This window comes from Ceratotherium simum, chromosome 15, assembly GCF_057802395.1.
Source record: "Ceratotherium simum simum isolate JZ-2026a chromosome 15, ASM5780239v1, whole genome shotgun sequence".
Classification (NCBI taxonomy): Eukaryota; Metazoa; Chordata; class Mammalia; order Perissodactyla; family Rhinocerotidae; genus Ceratotherium; species Ceratotherium simum.
In genome coordinates this window covers 38,017,480-38,038,333 of record NC_141914.1, presented here as the reverse complement: position 1 = coordinate 38,038,333, position 20,854 = coordinate 38,017,480, and the positions used below count along the sequence as shown (strand labels likewise).

The window sequence follows — 20,854 nt, the reverse complement described above, 5'->3', positions numbered from 1 at the left end:
TGCCAAAGCTCACTCACATTTCTTTTTTTTTTTTGTGAGGAAGGTTGGCCCTGAGCTAACATCTGTTGCCAATCCTCCTCTTTTTGCTTGAGGAAGATTGTTGCTAAGCTAACACCTGTGCCAGTCTTCCTCTATTTTGTATGTGGGACACCACAGCATGGCTTGATGAGCAGTGTGCAGGTCCATGCCCAGGATCCGAACCTATAAACCCCGGGCCGCTGAAGTGGAGTGTGTGAACTTAACCACTATGCCACTGGACTGGCCCCCCACTCACACTTATTTTGAGGAGGGAAGGTGGGATTCTAATACAGGGAGACAAGCTCCTGGGCATTTGTTCTTAACCACTAGCTTGTAGCCCTTTTTGAGTGGTAGCAATGCAGATACTCCTAAACCCTATACAACACCTACTTGACTCATGAATTTACATGTATTCAGGTAGCCCGAATCACAAAAGGTTGGATCATACTTTGCAAGTGTCAGTGAAGGTTATCAAGAGGGCAGTTATCTTCTATGTCAGACCTTTGATTAAGTCATGAAGAGCTATAGCTTCTGCTTACTCGGGGCTCAAATTCATTCCAGTGTTTTAGCTATGGTGTTATATGTAATTATCCAGTGAAATTTGTTATATTCACAGTTGGGATGTTGTGGAGAACATCACTTTATGTTACACACTGTCTTCTTCACGAGGGCCTAAGGGAGAAATTTCCCTCGCGTGTTAGTACCAGAAATACTTTTGTGTCTTCTGAACAGCTAGTTCTCTTGAATCGATGGACAGTGAATTGTGTAGCTAATAACTGTTCCCTAGAAAGCTAAGAGCCGTGAGGTACTAACCTCACCTTAGCTTTTCTTAACTTAGTTTACTCTTTACCCCACTTTTCACACTCACTTCCTTGTTATTTCTCTTGTATTTTTTAAAGCAGCCTCATGGCTTATCAGTTTTACATATTTTATTTCATTTAATCCTCATAATTACAGTGTAAGAGAGGTAATGTTATCCTCATTTTCAGAAGAGAAAATGGAGGTATAGAGATGTTACTAATACTAAGTACTTGAATCAACTCAAATCTTCAAATAGAGATAATTGTAAATGAGATATAAAATAAAGTACCTAAAAGACTCAATTTTGTTTAGAGTAAGAAGGCATAGCTTTATAAAATGGATTATATCCGCCTAGAATGGTACCTGGCACAAAGTAGCTATTCAGTACCTGGTAGTTGAATTAATGAAGTAATTCTGCCTCCTTGTTTGCCAGGATCATTATCTTGAGTACCTGAATACTTTTACAGTGACATAAAGTTGAAATGGCCCTAGCAGTTGTAAGATGAAGGATTATAGAGGGAAAAAGAAAAAAAATGGGTTCTTTCTTTCAGAAATATTTTATGTTATTCCCAAAAATGTTCTGGAGATAAGCTTTTCTTTTTTATATGATTCAAAAAGGAATTATTTCGAATTTTATTTAATCTATTGACTGCAATAATTTCTTTATTAAATCACAGCATATAACATAGAAGATAAGATCTGGTCTACATATCCACCAAATTAGGATCTCTTTATCATTTCTTCGTTTTTTAATCAACTTCTTTCTTTCTTTTAATTTTTCCTGACTCCTTAGTCTGTTTTCTTCTGGGCTGTGTCGAAAATAAATACAGTATTTATTGTTGGAGATCTCAGAAAGAAATACCAGCAGTCATTGTATTCCTGACCTCGAAGGGGAAGGGGCAACTCAAGAGTCCTTTTCCCAATCCCTGGTTCTTTTTGCAGCTCTTCCCTCTCTCCCTCCCTCCCTTATCCCCCATACACGCTCACTCCTAGATCAAGGGCATGGACGTTGTCCAGGTCCATAGTGCAAATAGTATGGCTTCCTTTTCTCTCAATTCCATTTCCAAAGGCTGAAGATCAGATTGTACTAGGTCCTGCTTCTGCTCGTGAGAAGTTCCAGCACGTGTTGTTCTTACTCTCCTTCTTTCTCTCCTGGTCTCTTTCCCCACTTTTTCTACTCTCTAAGTTCCAGTAGGGGCAAGAGGGACAAGGCAGCATTCCCAGCAGTGTAAGAAAGTTTGGAGCTGTGAAACTAGGCCCTGGGTCAAATGTTCCCTTTTGTGTTCTAGATTATGTGCTCTTGTGCTTGCTTACTTCTCACCATACTGGCTTTTCTTTTTCATCAGAATGTTAAGATCCTCTCTATGGGCCTGAGCTGAGGAGGAAAGGGGTCAAATGGGCCATTTGATCAACTTTGATTCTTTGTGTCTAGGTCATCTTTCCATCTCCTTCCATTTCAGACATGCAACGATTAAAGATTTATTAGATATAAAAATTCTGTGTTTGCTTAAGTAGTTTAATATAATAACTGTTAAATGGTAGAGTTTTTATAATGTTTTTCTTAGAGTTGGCATAGATAATGTTAAAAAAGGTCAATTCCCTAGGTTAAATTGAGTGGAGGATTATAAGATGTATGTAGCTTCTTTCCAGTATAGTATCTTTATCCCTAAACTGGACACTTTACCATCTTTTTTGACATTCAGTTCCATTTTCATCTAGCGTCCTCTATATTCCCAAACTTCCAGAGTACCTGTGACATTAACATTGCTTTAAGGACTGCTTAGATTTGCATAACACAAATACAATCTCACAAAACATAATCTAGTACTCAGCCATTTTCAGGTAACTTCTTCCACTTCTAGGGTGATCCCTTAGACACTCAATCCTGGCCCCTAAGTGCCCTTTATATTAATATCTCCTGATTGAGTACGTTGTTTTTATAGCCAGTCCTCTTATTTTCACTATTATACTGTTTCTTATGTGCGTCAAATTATGAACACCGTACATATTCTGAAATTAATTTTAACTCAATACTACAACCATTATTACACTATAATCACTGTTACCTCATAGTAGCATAATTCATAGAATCCCATACCCAGCAGTAATATTAATTGAACTAGTATATATATGTATTCCTATTCATACTTAAGAATGTTTTATAATGTAAAATCCTTTTTACTATGGCAGGAACCACGTTTCTTTTTCTCTGTAAGGCATACTTATCAATGTGTTATGGACATCTTTTTTGGTTAAAACTTGGCTTTATAATTGTTTAAAATGAGAAATGGTAATAAATTCTGTTTTTGAAGATTTATACTTGATTTTCACGATTTGGTCTCTCTTCCACAATATCATTTCAATTTTGTAATGTGTATTTTTTTTCCCTTTTAGACACATGATGTAAAATGTCTCAAGGCTTTTTGTAGGACATTTAATGATTTGTCATTTTGCCTCTACAACAGTGGCCATAATTTTAGTTTATTTTGAAAACTGGTCCACAGTTTACTTGAACTATAATCATAATTTTGAACTTTGTTTAAAGATAGGTGCCATGTGATGATCTGTGAATTATATCTCAATAAAACTGTTATTAAACAAAACAAAATAGCTGCTGTGTGTAGATGATCCTGACACTCTGAGCTTATGTTACTGTAAGTTGATATCCAACAAGAAGCCATCGTTCAGATGTCTTGAATTATATATAAATTTGAACCAAAAATATTTATGTTAAATCTGATGTGAACCTGAAGTTGTCTTTTGATAGCCAGGTGATTTGTTCAGTCTTGTTGTTCAACATCATGATTATTGTTGAGAAACAAAAAGATCTTAATTATCAAGCATGATTGAGGAACTGGATATTTTGGATCCCGTTTTCTTGATAACTGCATGTTAAAATTTTAAATATCAAAGCTAGGGGAGGAAAGGTGCCATGACTTTTTAATTTTATATCAGCTATATTGAGATATAATTCACATGCGTACAATTCAGTAGTTTTTAATATATTCACAGAGTTGCACAGCCATCACCACCAAGCCTTTTTAAAGGAGATCTTTACAAATTGTGATACTTATATCAGAAAAGAGAGCATTTTGAACATAATTTCTTAAAGTTCATTTGAGATTTGCTTTTTAAAGAGACCGGCCCAAATCAACTTTGGATTTATTAAATCTCACTTATATTTAGTGGAGATTTATTTTTTTGGTTTTGGTTATATATTTAGTGCAGACTGGCAAGTGTTAGGATTTATGTTCTTATTCCTTTCAGACAGTCTCTGAATTTGTAATTATCTCATAATCAAAGCTGAGTTCTTGACATTTTTTTAAATTGTAAAATTGATAATTCACCAAGTGAATTGAGCCGTTTTCTCTATCAATTTGAAGTTATGAAAGATAAACTCCAAATAATATCTTTAATATGATTATTAACATTAAGTGAAATTATGTAGAAAGAAGACCTCTTTGATGGTCCTCTATTATTCAGAATGGATTTTCTGTTATACTGGCTGTAGGGAGGCTAAGCTTGAAGCAGTAAACAGCAATTTTGAAATTAGCCCTTCCAGGAAAGAAAGTCACCACACTGGGCAATGCCTAAATATAGAAATAAACACAAGAGCTAACAGCCTTTTTGTATGTACTTTTCTTTCTCCCTCCTTCCCTGATGCTCTAATAAATATTTTCCCAGTATGATGTGAACATGTCTTAGAATTTTGTATTATTTTTATTTTAAGGTAGAGATGCAGATAAGATTGCTGAGTTTTATTTTTCTTGCATCTTTCTTATAGCCTCTAACTGGTTAAGAAAGAAACGTATAGTTTTGCAATTAATCTTATCAGCATTGCATGCTGCTGTTTGTCACAGGGGTGCCTTGTTTGTCAACTTTTATGCTCTGTTTACTGTATTTTTAGCTCTTTAATTCTCCTCCCCAGGGCTTTTTGTGCTGAACTGAAATATGTAATTATCTTCCCTAGCATGTTGTTTTTAACAACACATTACAGAGTGCAAGGGCTAGCAAATAGGACATTTTCTTTAAATTCATTAGAGTTACTTTTGTTACTTTATCTTTCTTACAGTAAAGCTTCATTAATCTCAGTTTCTTTTACTTGGCTAGTAATTGGTAATCACAAAAAACGTGATGGACTATTGATTAAAATGAAACTAACATGAAAAATACTCTGATAAAAATGAAGCAAAGGGGAAAAATGATGCAAAAATTACATTTGTGGATATGAGAAAAAATGAATTCATGTGGATTTCCCCCCCAGGATATTGCAAATACTGTTTATTGAAAAGTGGCATGTGGTTATGGTGCAATTGTAGCCCATCCATTTATCACCTGACCCTTCTAGGACTTCAGATGAGGCAAGATTCTATCCCACTCCTTGCAGAATCTTCCTTGAACTTTTTGTGGAACTTGTCATGAAAGCCCACACCTATGGATGAACCATCTATACCATATTTCTCAATTGACATGATACACATATAAAAAGATTATACATTTGGTAATAAATAAATAAATAAATAAATAATCCTAACAGGTAAATAGCATTTACACAGTTTTTATAAGTTAGTTTTGATGTTTCAGCATATTGAAACACGTGAGTTAGACAAAATGATAACTTTAAAGAGTAGGTAGCAACTTAGAATAATGTTTATCATATAATGTCACACGAAAACAGAATTCAGGATTATATCTGACTATAACTAAAATTATTTATAGTCCTTGCAGAAGAAATATGACATAAATAAAACACAATTATTGAATGTGGTGGCATTTAGATTAATTAAAACATTTTTTGTTTCTACAGTAAAATAATTTCTAGACATATTTTTAAAATACTGAACAAGATTTCTTCTTCCTCTCGTATCAGTAATCACTGCCTAAAGCCTTTGGGAAGCAAGGGGCAAGAACGAGCTAAAGAAGCAAATTGGCTCTGCAGATCAGCTGGGAATATTTAGATACCCGAAAGAGGAAAGGATAAATTACATATAGTCCTTCTAAATTTTTTTTTCTCCTTCATCATGTTCACTGTACTACTTGCTCATATCAGTATTGTCTTTGAGAAGCAGTGTGCCATAATGGACTCAGCACAGGATTTAGGCCAGAGGCTGAGTTCAAATTCTGGCTCCATAATTTGTTAACTGTGTGACTTTCAGCAAATAATTTAACTTATTCCACTTTTCTTATTTGCAAAAGAAGTGTTGGGAGAATTAACTAAGATAGTATGTATAAAAAGGTTTTCACAATATACAGCTCTATGCAAATATTGTGACTCTTGTTATTAAACTTGTAAGTTGAAATAGGAGAAAGATGAGATATGCCTAGCAGACTGAATTTAATGGATGTTTGGAATGTTCCTAAAAGTGTTTTTTTCTCCTTCCTGTTACAGGGATCTTTTATTTAGCCAGATGTATGACAAATTAAGTGAGAATTCAGTGGCGAAAGGAGTGTTTTTGGAGTGCCTTGAGCCATATATTTTAAGTGATAAATTGGTGGGGATCACACCCCAGGTAATGAAAGACTTAATTGTTCATTTCCAAGATAAAAAGTTAATGGAGAATGTGGAAGCCCTCATTGTACATATGGATATCACAAGCCTAGATATTCAGCAGGTGAGTTTATAGACAGCCTACTTACTTGCAGAATAAACATCATTCCTTTATTGATTATATTTACCTGACTGATCATACCTCCCCCTACCTTCCATCAACACCAATTATTTTTTGAGCACTTTTGGTAAGATGTCTCAAAGACTTGTATTTGTCAATATTTCTTAGGACTGTTCTTTAATGAGTGCCAGATGATGAACTGAAAGCCAAGAGTCTTCTATTTCTTTGACATCCCCCAGAGCTCTTAGCATAGAGTTTACATTTGATAGTTGCTCCGTGAATGCCTATTGACTGATCCTTCTTCATCAGTTTGTTTGCTAACTACTACAGTTTTCATCCTGCAAGTGAATTTCAACTATGAGTACTTTCACATGAATAATAGAATATTTTTGCTTTTAAGAATATGATACTATTTTTTCAAAAAGCTAGTTTATAAGTCCGGAGTTGATAACTTTTATACATTGAGTTTTGAAATGCAGAGCATAGCATAGGAAGCAGAGGGACATCTTAGCATGATCAGCCAGCCCATTGTTTCCTGATATACCTCTAGTAAATGTGAGGTCTCCACAGTAAGTTTTCATTCCTTAATTGAGGATCAGTATGTGTTCTGGCCTAAGACTTTTCATTCTTAACTCTTCATTTAACTCTTTAGTTTCACATTAGTCCTAATAATGAGCATGCTACTCCTGCAAAGGCGCAAAGATACGAAGATGCTAAGCTTTATTGAGCTAAAATATGGGTGACTTATAAAGATCTTAGAAAGACAAAAAGTTTTTTAAAATGTGCAAAATCACATGGAAGTGAAGGGTTTGGAAAAAGTTGTTGTTTTCTTCCTGGAAGTTCTTTATGAATGGCTGTGAGTTTGCAAAGTAAAGCCAGACCCTCTTTCATATATACCTTTCTATTACATGGGTAATTGGGCATAGTCTTCACAGTCTGACAATATGTTCAATGATTTGAGAGCATGTTATCAATCTAGCTTTGTTTACCTATCATTGATATAAGAGAAATTTCTAATTTCTTGTCTTTCCAACATTTTTAGCTTTTCCCCAACACTGTATAAATATGCTCTAGTCTTTTTCATGTTAAGACTACAATTTAAAAAATCTTCCCCTCATTTCCCTTCTCTCCATATCAAGCCTCTCCCCTTCTTCTCCATAGGTTACTGCCCCATCTCACTTTTCCCAGTCACAGCCAGATTTCTTGAAAGCATTTGCTAGGTTGCTACTTCCATTTTCTTTTCACATCCTAATAACTCTTCAACCTGGCTTTCACAAGAGTAAGCCATGACTTTCATATCCACTGTGTCAGGCGATATTTTTCAGATTTTACTTTTTCAACAGTATTTGTTTATTAATTTAAGAAGCGTTTATTGAGTGTCAGGCTCTGAAGATGCTTCAGTGACCCTAGTGGACAAGGCTTGTCCTCTCATAGGCTTACATTCTAGCAAAAAAGTTTGACAATAAACAGATAAACAAGTAAACAAACCAGAAGTATCTAAAAACAAGTATTATGTTAAAAGTCAAACAGGCAATATAGCAGAGAATGAGAGGCTACCTTAGATTGGTTAATTATAGAAAACCTTCCTGAGTCTGGAATCTGAATGGCAAGAAGGAATCAGTAATGCAGAGATCTTGCAGAGGATTGTTACAGGTAAAAGCAACAGCTAACACCAAAAAAAAAAGGATATATGCCTTGGGTATTAGAGTTACAGATAAAAGGCAAACAGATTTGGAGCTTGGTTGAAAGAGAGAGGTAGTCCTTTCAGGGCAAGGCACAGATTTTTCCATTTTATTCTGAGTGCTATGAGAAATCATTAAAAGGTTTCAAGCAAGATCCTCTGGTTTTCTTTAGGGATAACAGAATGAAGGGTGGGGGCCAAGTACAAAAGGAGCAAAGAGACTAGTTAGGAGCTGGTCCAGGACATGGTCCTGGCCGGAGATGGTAGCAGTAAGAAGGAGAGAGATGGCCTGACTTTGGATGTGTTTTGGAGGTAGAACTGATTTGCTGATGAATTGGCTGCGAGGGTGTGGAAAGAGAGAATTTAAGGATGATGCCTAGGTTTTTGGCTTGAGAAACAACGTGGATAGTGATTCCTTTAAGAAGATTGGAAGACTAGGGTAGGTCTAAGTTTGGGAGACAAAATCGGGAGTTCTGTTTTGCCATTTTATTTTGAAATAGCTACTAGACATTCAGGTGAAGATATCAAGTCAGTGGTTGGATATATGGGTCAGAGGGGAGATTAGGGCTGAAGCTGTAAATGTGTTAGTCTTCAGTAAAGAGATGTATGATCATGGCACTGGCTGAGAGGGAGGGAGTGAGAGAAGAGAAGAGGTCCCAGAACCTGCCTTCGTCTACAGAGACACTCCCATGACACCTCACTTCCATTTTTCCTCTTACCTCTCTGGCTCCTTCTTATCATTCTCCTTTGTCCATCTCTACTCTTCGACTTCAGCCCTCTCCACTTGTCAATACAGTATATTATAGCTCTCATAGGAACAGAATATAGGGTACTCTATATTTCAAATCATCTTGAAGTATATCTCTCTCTAATATTTTCTCAAATCGATTTCTCTCCATCTTTAAACACTTCAAGCTCCTTCTCACCCTAGGACCTTCATCCTTACTGCTGCCTCTGCCTGCAGAGTTCCCCAGTTTCCACCTCTGCTTTTGGCTCACATGCACACATCCTTTGGGTCCTAGCTTAAGTATCCTCAGGGATGACCTTCTGAATACTCCAAGTCAGGTTCCTTTATAAAACTTAGCACATTTGTAAATGAATTATTTGTGCGATTGAGTATCTTCCCCAAGTTATAACTCATACACCATTTTCTGCCTCTCCTTTGTTTTGGTGAGTGTTCAAGGTGAATGGAAGTTTTGTAAGGGTAGAGATTGGTCTGGGATTGGTCTGATAGGTCTGGGATTGTCTTATCCATCACTTCATCCCCACTGCCTAGGAGAGGACCTGAACCTAGGTGTTCAGTAAATATTTGTAGAATTAGTGATCAAAGGTAAAATGAATATGGAAAGGGGACGGATAGAGAAGAAATAAAATTAGACACTGGAGGATGTTTAAAAGTAGCTATTGTACTATTCAAAGTAGTATTGAACCTACAGCAGCTGTGACCTGGCATTGTGTTTGAGTACTTCAATTTCAATTTTTTTCAGAGAAGGAATAAGAAAAATTAGGGAAGAGAAGTCAGAATCTTCCTCATTCTTAAATCTTTAAGGAAAGGAATTGATGAGACTTACCGAATTATATGGACCAAGCAACTTTTCCTTTTTACAGGTGGTTCTCATGTGTTGGGAAAATCGGCTATATGATGCTATGATCTATGTCTACAACAGAGGCATGAATGAATTTATTAGTCCAATGGAGGTAAGATACTTCCTACCTTGGACACGTATTTAATGTGGTCTATTAATGTTTTTTCCCTCTTCTACATTTGCTTTGAATAGTTTCTGTTTTCATTCAATCATTTTTTTAACTTCCTGTAGATTTATTAGACTCGCACCCATTTTCATTTGGGACTTTATAGGTAGTCTTTAATTTCATACCTTCTGCCATTACTTGCTTTTTTATCTGCATAATTAGGTATTTAGATCCCAGGGAACAATAGATAAAATTAAAAGTTATGCTCGCCTGTTAGACTTTTAAGTTTTTTCCTAAGAATTTTTGATAATAGCTTTTTCGAAAGGTATAAGGAATTTATTATATATACTTATTGTATATAGTAAATGTACTATTGAGTAATGCTATTTGTAGATATATTCTGCTGGAGAAGGTCCTGAAAATGATGGGAGGTCAGTATTTGTTAGTTGCTAATTTGTTGCTTTTCCCAGTTAAGAATTTCCCTGTTCAGCGTTCATTATAATTTCTTATTCTCCTTACCACTAGAAGAGAGCATCTAAAAAGCATTTGGGCTTATTTTAAAAAGAACCAAACCCCATATCCATCTTATTTGCCTTACTTTTGAGGACAGAATTGTGGATAATGGATTGTAGATGCATTAGTGCCCTGCCAGCCCGTTGCTTTATTACAGTGACTAATTACCTGTGTCAAAAGAGCAAGGGATCTGCTGAAGGCATCCAGTCAACTTTTTTGCATATTTAATGGCCATCCAGAACTATCTCCAGTATTACCAAGTCAGCAGTCATTCCATGATATTTCAGTCTTCTTTAAACACATTTAGCTTGGTAGGTGAGTAGCCCTCTAATTCACAATTCCTTCCATTTTGGTCATACCTCTCTGTTCTTGGTCAGTTTCCAAATGAGTGCCACAGTTCTCTTCCACTGGTTTTGACCCTGATTATCTGTGTGTCAAATAAGTACTTGACCAGCTCTCAGCTGCTTCCTCCCTGAGGACCAGTACTTCTGTTACCACACACACGGCACAATCTGCTCGCCGCGAGACAAAAGCCAATCGTCAAGAGGCAAGATAGTGGCAGAGAAAGGGCATTTTATCACAGCTTGCTAGCAAGAGGGAAGATGGCCGACTAATGTCCAAAAGAACCATCTTAAGGGGGCACAAAATCTTACAGCAGTTATATAGGCCGGTGAGTTATAGGGGAGGGGGTTAGGAATGGTGACCCTCTGGTGTCACAGACTGGGAGTCGCCACACCAGATCTTTCAGTTTTCATTGATGATGGCTATCAGCATAGACTCTCTGTTCGGTGGTGATCACATTCCTAAGGAACTCAGAAGAACAAAGTTATCATCTTATTGCAGCTGGGAGGTTACGTGCACAAGCGGGGGTTGTAAAATCTACAGAGCAGTTAGATCTCCTGGAGGGTGCATATCCAGCTGGGTTAGTTAGTCAGAGGTCACTCAGAGTTAAAATAGGGTTCATTTTCTACAATATAGCTTCCCTTATGTCAACCTTGTGTTGAGCTGGTATCACTTCCTTGAGGGTCCAGTACTTCCCTGAGAAAGAGTGGTCGCCTGCCTCCTCAGTGAGGTCCAAGACCTCCCTGCATGCAAAAAACTTCTCTGTCCCCCTACTAAACCACAATTAGGAAGAATTAATGCAATTTCTAGTTCCTCTCAAAATAATCCCTGAAAACACATTCTAATTTGATACATTCTATGTTTATAAAAATGATTGCTGGGTTTTTGCTGTTGTTGCTTTTGAAGTTTTTGTTTTGTGTGGGTTTTTTATTCCTCAAAATCTGGTTTGCATTTATACCTACACATCTCAGATGGAACCCTGGGCTATTGAGGTCTCCTTGTATTGTGTTGAGCAGTTTTCAAGTTGAATGGCTTTCAGCAGGAGCTTGGTATTTGTTATTAAGTAGTCATTTGGAGATTTTAGCAGTGGGAGGTTAGATGCATCCTATGATTCCTCTTTTATAATTCTCTAACTGTAAAGAAATCACTTTTCAGTGTTTAAAGTGTAGTTATTTTGGTACTTAAAGAGGTCCAAATTGGGACCTGCCCAGTGGCATAGCAGTTAAGTTCACACATTCGGCAGCCCAGGGTTCACTGATTTGGATCCTGGGCACGCACCTACTCACTGCTAATCAAGCCATGCTGAGGCGGCGTCCTATATAGAAGAGCTACACAACTATGGTACACAACTATGTACTGGGGCTTTGGGGAGAAAAAAGAGGAAGATTGGCAACAGATGTTAGGGCCAATCTTCCTCAAAAACAAAAAAGATGTCCAAATTAAGAGGAGGTGTCCTGACTTTTGAAATTTTCTGGATTTTCTGGATTTTCTAGAATGAAAGACAGTGTCATCACATTTGAGATGACAACTATAGTCTCTGAAATCTTTCTTTAGTTCTAGTTTTGACTGTTTCTAAGGTTAAAGTAGTGCCTTGTGTTGGGAGGAAAAGTTTTTCCGCTGCTAGCTTAGATCCAAATGGTGGGGTGAGTGCTGCAAATTAACTGACAGTAGACAGATTAACAGGAGAAAAGACCAAGTTTATTCACACATACAGGGGAACACTCAGTAGTGAGTAACTCACTGAATAGCCAGCCAGAGGTAAAGGCTTATATACCAGTTATTAACAAAACTTGGGTGGGAGGGGGGAATTTAGGGCTTCTGAGGGAAAGTGTGGATGATTTTTTTGGGCTTTTTGATGCTAATAACAGCTGAATCTGCACTTCCCACTGCTGAAGTTCTGTCTTCTTCCAAACAGAAACCTCCCTCCCCCAGGATGGCCAGTGGAGTTTTGCCATTCATCTTATTGTGTTTTCAGAGGCTCTGCTTAAATTTAGATAATGTTTCTTTTTGTGTCTGCTGATTGTTCAGATGTTTTCAGTTTAAAGTAATCTTCATTAGCATTTTGGTGTTGTTACCATTTTGGGCTATTAATCCTTCACTTGCTTACTACTTTTTAAAGAGTAAAGCACTTTTACAAACCTAAGGATGTCTTATATTCAGAAATTATAATCTAAACAAAGACTTTCATCTAACTGGTATTTACTAAGTGGTTTCTTTCAGTGAGGAATATGACAACAATAATTGTTTCTTGGTGATCCTTCTAAAACAGTTCATGTCCATATTAAAACTTTTTATATTTAATCTCAGTAGCAAATGACTAATTCAAAAGATGATTAATAGCATAAGATTCTTGATTATCTTTTTAAAAATATTCTTTTTTTAAAATGATAGTGATTATTTTTCTATTAATTTTACTGCAGAAACTTTTCAGAGTCATTGCTCCTCCTCTGAATGCAGGGAAGACGCTAACAGGTATTAATTTTCTAAACTGTAATTTTTTTTCTCTTTTTTGAATTTTAAGATATTTAAATGTCATAAAATTCACCAATTTTATGTGTACTCTGTGAATTTTGATAATCATATATAATCATGTAACCACCACCATAATCAAACTATAGAAGGAACTATATAGTTTCTTTACACTAAAAAATTTCCTCCTGCCCCTTTGTGCTCTATCCTTTCTCCAGAGTCCCACCTCCAAGCAATCACTGATGTATTTTCTGTCACTACATTTTGTGTAGATGGAATCATGTAGTATGTAACCTTTGGTGTTTTATTTCTTTCATTTAGCATAATGTTTTTAAGCTTCATCCATGTTGTTGCATGTATTAATATTTCCTTCCCTCTTACTGCTGAATGGTATTCCATGGGTTGGACGCACCATCATTTATCTATTCACCAATTGATGGACATTTGCTTCCAGTTTGGAGTTATTACAGATACTGCTGCTACATTTGTGAACAAGTTTTGTTCTGTTTATAATTAAACTTTATATTAAGAGGAAATTGTAGGTTCACATGTAGTTGTAAGAAATGGCACAAGAGATTCTGTATACTCTTTACCCAGTTTCCTCTAATGATAACATCTTGCAAAACTAAAGCCCACTATCACAACCAGATATTCACATTGATCAAGTCAAGACAGAACAGTTTCATCACCATAGGTATCCCTTATGTTGCCCTTATCCCCCATCACTGACGCCTGTCTATGAATAAGTTTTTATTTGTGCATATGTGTTCATTTTTCTTGGGCAATTACCCAGAATTGGAATGGATAGATTGTATGGCAAATGTATGTTTTACTTTCTAAGGTAATGCTATTTGGTCTTTCAAAATGGCTGTACCATTTTACATTCCCATCAGCAATATATGAGAGTTCCAGTTGCTCCATATCCTTGCGAGCACTTGGTACTGTCGATCTCTTTAAATCTTTTTACAATTTTATCCATTCTGGTGGGTGTATAATGGTATTTCATTGTGATTTTAATTTTAATTTTCCTGGTGGTTAGTGATGTTGAGCATCTTTTCACGTGCTCTTGCCCATTCACATCTTTTTTTGTCAATTATGTTTAAATCTATAGCACTTTTTTGGGGGTAGGGAGGAGGCATTATTTGACTTCATATTATTGAGCTGTGGCATTCCAAGTGAGTGAACTCTCCATCAGAGCCTATAAGAGCTGTTTACGTAGTCTGGATACCAGCCCTTTTTCAATATATGTTTTGCAAAAATTTTGTCCCACTCTGTTGGTTACCTTTTTGTTTTCTTAACTGTGTTTTTCAAAGAACAAAAGTTTTTAAATCTTCACGAAATCCATTTTATTCATTTTTTCCTTTGAAAATTGATTTATTTATTTTTTATTTTTTAATAACTTTATTGAGATATAATCCAAATACCATACAATTCACATTTGAAGTGTAAATTTAATCATTTTTAGTAATTCAGAGTTGTAAAACTATTAAAAAAATTAAAAAAAAAAAAGACACCAAAAGCATAAGCAACAAAAGAAAAAGTGGACAAATTGGGCTTCATTAAATTTAGAAACTTTTGTGCTTCAGAGAATGCCATCAAGAAAGCGAAAGACAACCCACAGAATGGGAGAAAAAATTTGCAAATCTCTTGAAGTTTTAGACTTTTGGTGTTCTGTTTAAGAAATCTGTCTGATTCAACATCATAGAGATTTTCTCTTATGTTTTCTTCTAGAAATGTAATAGTTTTAGCACTTGTATTTAGGTCTATAATCCATTTTGAGTTAGTTTTCATATATGATGCATGATAAAGTTCAAGGATTTTGTTCTCATACAGCCATCAGTGCCTTTACCATTTTTTGAAAAGATTATCTCGTTTCCATTGAATTACCTCGACACCCTTTTTGTCAAAAAGAAAATTGAAAAAACTGATTTTTGTCAAAAATCAATTGACCGTATATGTGTGGGTCTATTTCTGTACTCTCTGTTATGTTCCATTGATCTATATGTCTATACTTATGCTAATAATATAACATCTTGATTATTATAGCTTTATAGTAAGTCTTGAAATCAGGTACCTTAAGTTCTCCGACTTTGTTCTTCTTTTTCAGAATTGGTTTAGCTAGTCTAGGTCTTTTGCCTTTCCATATGAACCTTAAATTGGTTCATCAGTTTTTTTAAAAAAGCTTATTAGAATTTTATTTGGGATTGCATTGACTCTAGATTAATTTGGGAAGGATTGCCATCTTAACACTGTTACTATTGCTATCTTCTAATCTATGAATATGGTATGTTTCTCAATTTATTTTGGTCTTTTAAAATCAGTTTGCTTTCTCAATTTCTGCAGAAAGGCAGGTGGGATTTTGATAAAGATTTCTTTGAATCTACAGATCAGTTGGGTTTGCTGTCTCAACGTTATTAAGTCTTCCAGTCTACGAACACAGGATATCTTTCCATTTGTTTAGGTCTTGTTTGATTTCTTTCAGTGACATTTTGCAGTTTTCAGTGTAAAAGTAATATATTTCTTTTGTCAAATCTATTCCTATTTTATTCATTTTGATGCTATTATAAGTAGAATTGGTTTTTTAATTTCATTTTCGAATGTTCATTGCTAGTGTACAGAAATTAAGTTGATTTTTGTATGTTAATCTTGTATTCTGCATTCTTGCTGAAGTTCTGATTTTTTTAATGGAATCTTAAGATTTTTCTACATATATAAGATCAGATCGTCTGTAAATAGAGATAGTTTTTTTCTTCCTTTCTAATCTGGATTCTTTTTATTTCTTTTTCTTCTCCAATTGGCCTGGCTAGAACCTCCAATACAGTGTTGAACAGAAGTGGCAAGAGTGGACATCCTTATCTTTTTCCTTATCTACGGGGGAAGGCGTTCAGTCTTTCACCATAAAATATGTTAACTGTGGGTTTTTTGTAGATGGCCTTATCAGTTTGAGACAATTTCCTTCTATTCCTAGTTTGTTGAGTGTTTTTATCATGGAAGAGTTGGATTTTATCAAATACTTTTTTCTGCATCTATTCAGATAATATTGTGGGTTTTGTCCTTTATTTTATTGATATGATCTATAAGATTGATTTTTGTGTGTTAACCAAATCTGTCATTCGTGGGGTATATCCCACTTGGTCATGATGTATAATCTTTTTTACGTGTTTCTGGATTAAGTTTGCTAGTTGTTTTTTTTTTTTTTTTGAGGATTTTTATGTCTTTATTCATAAAAGATGTTGTTCTGTAGTTTTATTTTTTTTTAATATCTTTTTCTGGTCTTGGTATCAGATGTATGTCATATCTTGGTATACTTGCCTCATGGAATGAGTTGAGAAGTGTTTTCTGTTTTTTGGAAGAGTTTATGAAGGATTGGTGTTAATTCTTTTTTAAACATTTGGTAAAATTCATTAATGTGGGCCTGGGATATTCTTTGTTGGAAGTTTTAAAATTACTAGTTCAGTCTCTGTTGAATATATTCAGATTATCTATTTCTTCTTGAGTCAGTTTTGGTAGTTTGTGTATTTTTAGGAATTTGTTTCATTTGTGTTATCTAATATGTTGGCATATAGTGTTCATGGTATTCTCTTGTAATTTCTTTTGTTTTTTTAAGGTCAGTAGTGATGGCTCTTCTTTTATTACTGATTTTTGTAATTTGATTAATTGTAATTTAATTCTCTCTTCTTTTCTTGGTCTGTCTGGCTAAAGGTTTGTCAATTTTGTTGGTCTTTTCAAAGAACCAATTTTGATTTTATTGATATTCTTTATTTTTCTTTCCTCTTTCATTAATTTCAGCTTAGTCTTTATTATTTACTTCCTTCATCTTGCTTTGGATTTAATTTGCTCTTTTTTAGTTTCTTGAGGTGAAACTTTAGGTTATTGATTTGAAATGTTTCTCCTTTTTAAAATAGATGTTTACAGCTACAAATTTCACTCTAAGCACTGCTTTAGCTGCATCCCATAAACATACCATCCCATCCCAACATTTGGTATATTGTGTCTTTATTTTCATTCATCTCAAAGTATTTTCTAATTTCCCTTGTGATACTGGTTATTTAGAAGCATGTTGTTTAATTTCCATATATTTGAATTTCTCACATTTTCTTCTGATATTGATTTCTAATCTCATTCCATTGTGATCAGAGAACATACTTTGTATGATTTCTATGTTTTTATTATTGAGACTTATTTTATAGCCTAACATATGGCCTATTCTGGAGAATGTTCCATGTGTACTTGAAAATAATGTGTTGAATATTGTTTTATTGAATGTTCTATAGATGTCTGTTAGGTCTAGTTGGCTTATAGTTTTGTTCAAGACTTCTGTTTCTTGTTCATCTTCTGCCAATCGTTCTATGCATTATTGAAAGTAGAATATTGAAGTCTCCAAATATTATTATTGAATTAATTTTTTACTTTGTCTATCAGTTTTGCTTCATTTTATTTTGGAATTTTCAGTGCTCCAGCAGGCAGTTTACAGTTCTGTCTTAGCCTTCACTTCCTGCTTGTGCAGAGCCTCCAAGTCAGCCATAGGTTTTAGATTAGGGCCTTCTCAGGTCTTTCTTGGTTATGTGCACAGCCCTGTACATGCACATGTCCTTCTAGAGTTCCAGAAATATGTTGGAGCTTTTTTTTTTTTTTTTTATAATTTTATTTCTTTCTTTCTTTTCCTCCAAAGCCCCAGTAGATAGTTGTATGTCGTAGTTGCAAATCCTTCTAGTTGCTGTATGTGGGACGCGGCCTCAGCATGGCCGGAGAAGCGGTGCGTCGGTGCGTGCCCGGGATGCGAACCCGGGCCGCCAGCAGCGGAGCGTGCGCACTTAACAGCGGAGCGCGCGCACTTAACCGCTAAGCCATGGGGCCTGCCCAATGTTGGAGCTTTTGAAAGCCCCCTGTGGACCTCCCTTTCTCCAGTTTTGTTTTGTTTTTTGGTGAGTCCCTTATTAGTCCCTTCTGGTGGAGCACTGCCTCTGGCACCTGTAAAGTTAAACATTCCTCATTATTTTTGACAAATGCCCCCGGGGGTAGTGCTATTTGCATTGAGCAAGCTCTGAGCCTGGATAAAAAAAGACAGGCCCTGAGAATGGAGGTTTTAAGTGAGCTGCCAGATAGGTCAGATACTGACAGTTCTCTGAGAATATGTCTTTTGGGGAGTTCCAAACCCATTCTGCCCCCTAGAGTGGCTGCTAGGTTGTTGATTTTCACAGCTACCATAGTTGCAAGACTGCTGGTTTTCAAAGCTATGATGAAGCTGGGGAGGGGACTAGGTAAAGTTAAACTATCATGAAGCTCATTGTTGTTACTGAGATTCAGCCATTTTTCTTGAATAAACATTCTTTGGATTGTTGCGAGCCTTTAGTTAATTTCAAGAGTCCTAGAAAAGTTGATTTTGACCATTTTTTCCAGTGTTCTCGTTGCTTTTATGGAGGAGCAGATTTTTGAAGGTTCTTCCTCCACCATCTCACAGGTCATTCCCTCTGAGTTTTCTTTTTTTGTTTTGTTTGATCTTTTTTTCCTCTCTGTTCTTCTCCTTGGATGATTTCTGTTGCTCTACTTTCAAGTTCACTTTTTCATGTCAATTCAGCAGTTAAATCCACACAGTGAATTTTTATCTTCCACAGTTGTGTTTTTCAGTTCTATAATGTTGATTTGGTTCTTTTTATTGTTTCTGTTTCTCTCCTGCATCTCTTCATTTATACATTCAAATTTTCATGCATGAAAACATGTTTTTTTTTTACTTCATTAAAGATAAATGTGATAGTTGCTTTAAAATCCTTATCTGTTAGTTCTAACATTTTGTTTATTTCAGGATTGGGCTTAATTGATTTTCTTTTCTCTTGAGAAGAATGTATTTTATCTTCTTGGTTCTTCATATGTTGCATAGTTTTGAATTGTATCCTGGATATTATAACCATTACATTGTGGAGATTCTGGATTCTGTACTTTTTCTCCACTGAGAATTTTTTCCCTTTATCAGGTAATTTTCTTAGCCAGCCTTGAATTGCAAGCTCTGTTTCTGGTGTGGCAGCTCCAGTGTCTTTTCAAAAGATCATTTTTCTTTAGCTGGTCTGCTTTGATTCTGTTCCACTTGTGTGGCTTAGGGGTCAGTCAGTGATGAGGACAGACAGAGTTTGAGGATCTTCTTTGTGGCTTCTTTTTACAAGATTCCTCCAGTCTGTTAACTGTTCACAGTTCCTAGCTTCTTTTCTCTAGTTCCCCTGCCAGAAAGATTGCCGATTTTCCCTTGTGAGCGCCGGCTGCTGCTGTGCTTGCCACACAGACTGCACCTAGTCCCCGGCTGAAAGCCACAAGTGATGGTAATTTACTTGTACACCTCCCTGTCTCCACTCCTCTGAGCACATGAACTCTGCAGTGGAGCCTGTCTGCTCCTCTTCACGCTCCAGTGAAGGAGGGAAGGTGAGAGTTTCAGGGAGGGGCCTGCAGTCTTGGTTCTGACCTTTTCTCTTTGGCTAAGTTGCTTTGATTCTTTTTCATGCACAGTGTTTTAGGGATCAGTCACAGAGGTGGGTAGACGGTTTGGAGATCCCCTCTTTGACTCTTTCCCTTTTGGGATTCCCCTACTCTCTTCCACATTCATGATTTCCTGGCTTCACTTTTCTGGTGCCCTATGCCAAAAAGATTAGGGGTTTTTCCATCCTGCCCCCACTTTGTCTGTGTGGTGCAGTGTGCATTTAGCCCAGGGAAAGGCCACGAAGAAGAAAAGTTACTTGTATGGCTGCCAGTCTGTCCTCCTCCCGGTGAGTGTAAGTTCCCCACCAGATCTGTCTACTTGTATTCACTCTTCAGTAGCTTCAGATAGTTACTTTTTATATTATGTCCAGGTTTTATAGTTTTTTTTTCTGTAAGGTTGAGGGCAAGGGGGGTCATTTGGTAGAGTCTTAGTCTACCCTCATACCTAATAGTAGCCCAGAAACGAATTTTTTTGAAACACTTGAAAATGGTCCATAGCATATATTTGTGGCAGAAATGAAAGCAGAACATTGAAAAATCTGAATGAAATTGATGAGCTTTTGCAACAGAAAATTGTCTAAAAAAAATGCTGGGGAGAGAAAAGGAGTAGAAAAAGGGTCAAGAAAATGAAATACTTTGTCAGTATATATACTTCAGTTCAGTATACATTTACTAAGCACCTACTGTGTGCTAGACACTCTGCTGGAAGCTAGGAACACAGAGATAGCACAGACTCTGCGCCCTTAAACTCATAGTAATGGAATAATGGAGATGGATGTTAAACAAGTAAATTGAACTCTCTAGGAATATCTAAGATTTTATCTGAGATTTCTAGCAATAAACAGGACCTTATTACACTAGTAAAGTGAATACCACCTTGTATCATGCTAATTGAGTTGGATCAAATCACATTTGGGGCTTCTGGTTTACATTCTGGCATGTAAGGAGCTTAGAAATCACTACTCTGTCCTACCAACAAGTAAAAAGCTGAACAAACTGAAAAATCCACAGCTCTTCTTAGATCTGCCAGAGAAGTGAGGTCACAGGCCAACACCACTGCACCAAAAACTAGAGAGACAGGCAAACACAGAGAATCACAACTTAATGGGAGCAGACAACTCTGCAGGAACCAGTGCTGGGATAGGAAAGCTGGAATTGTAATTGACAAATTGCTGGAGGCTCAGTGTGGACAAGTCTGAGATCTAAAAGCTCCAGGGGGAGCCAGTCACAGGGGAGCCCCCACAATTTTGTAAGATTTATCTCC

The 20,854-nt window shown here is 36.2% G+C and overlaps 1 protein-coding gene across 2 annotated transcripts in view; it reads left to right on the top strand.

Annotated features, from left to right (window-relative positions):
* Nucleotides 1–20,854, top strand: part of VPS8 (VPS8 subunit of CORVET complex) — a 244,235-nt gene that overhangs the window by 91,708 nt on the left and 131,673 nt on the right. For both annotated transcript variants that reach the window (XM_014783113.2, XM_087439905.1), the window contains exons 22-24: nucleotides 6,209–6,431; nucleotides 9,718–9,807; nucleotides 13,077–13,128. In XM_014783113.2, the coding sequence (XP_014638599.1) occupies nucleotides 6,209–6,431; nucleotides 9,718–9,807; nucleotides 13,077–13,128 (365 nt within the window). The remainder of the gene's footprint in view (nucleotides 1–6,208; nucleotides 6,432–9,717; nucleotides 9,808–13,076; nucleotides 13,129–20,854) is intronic.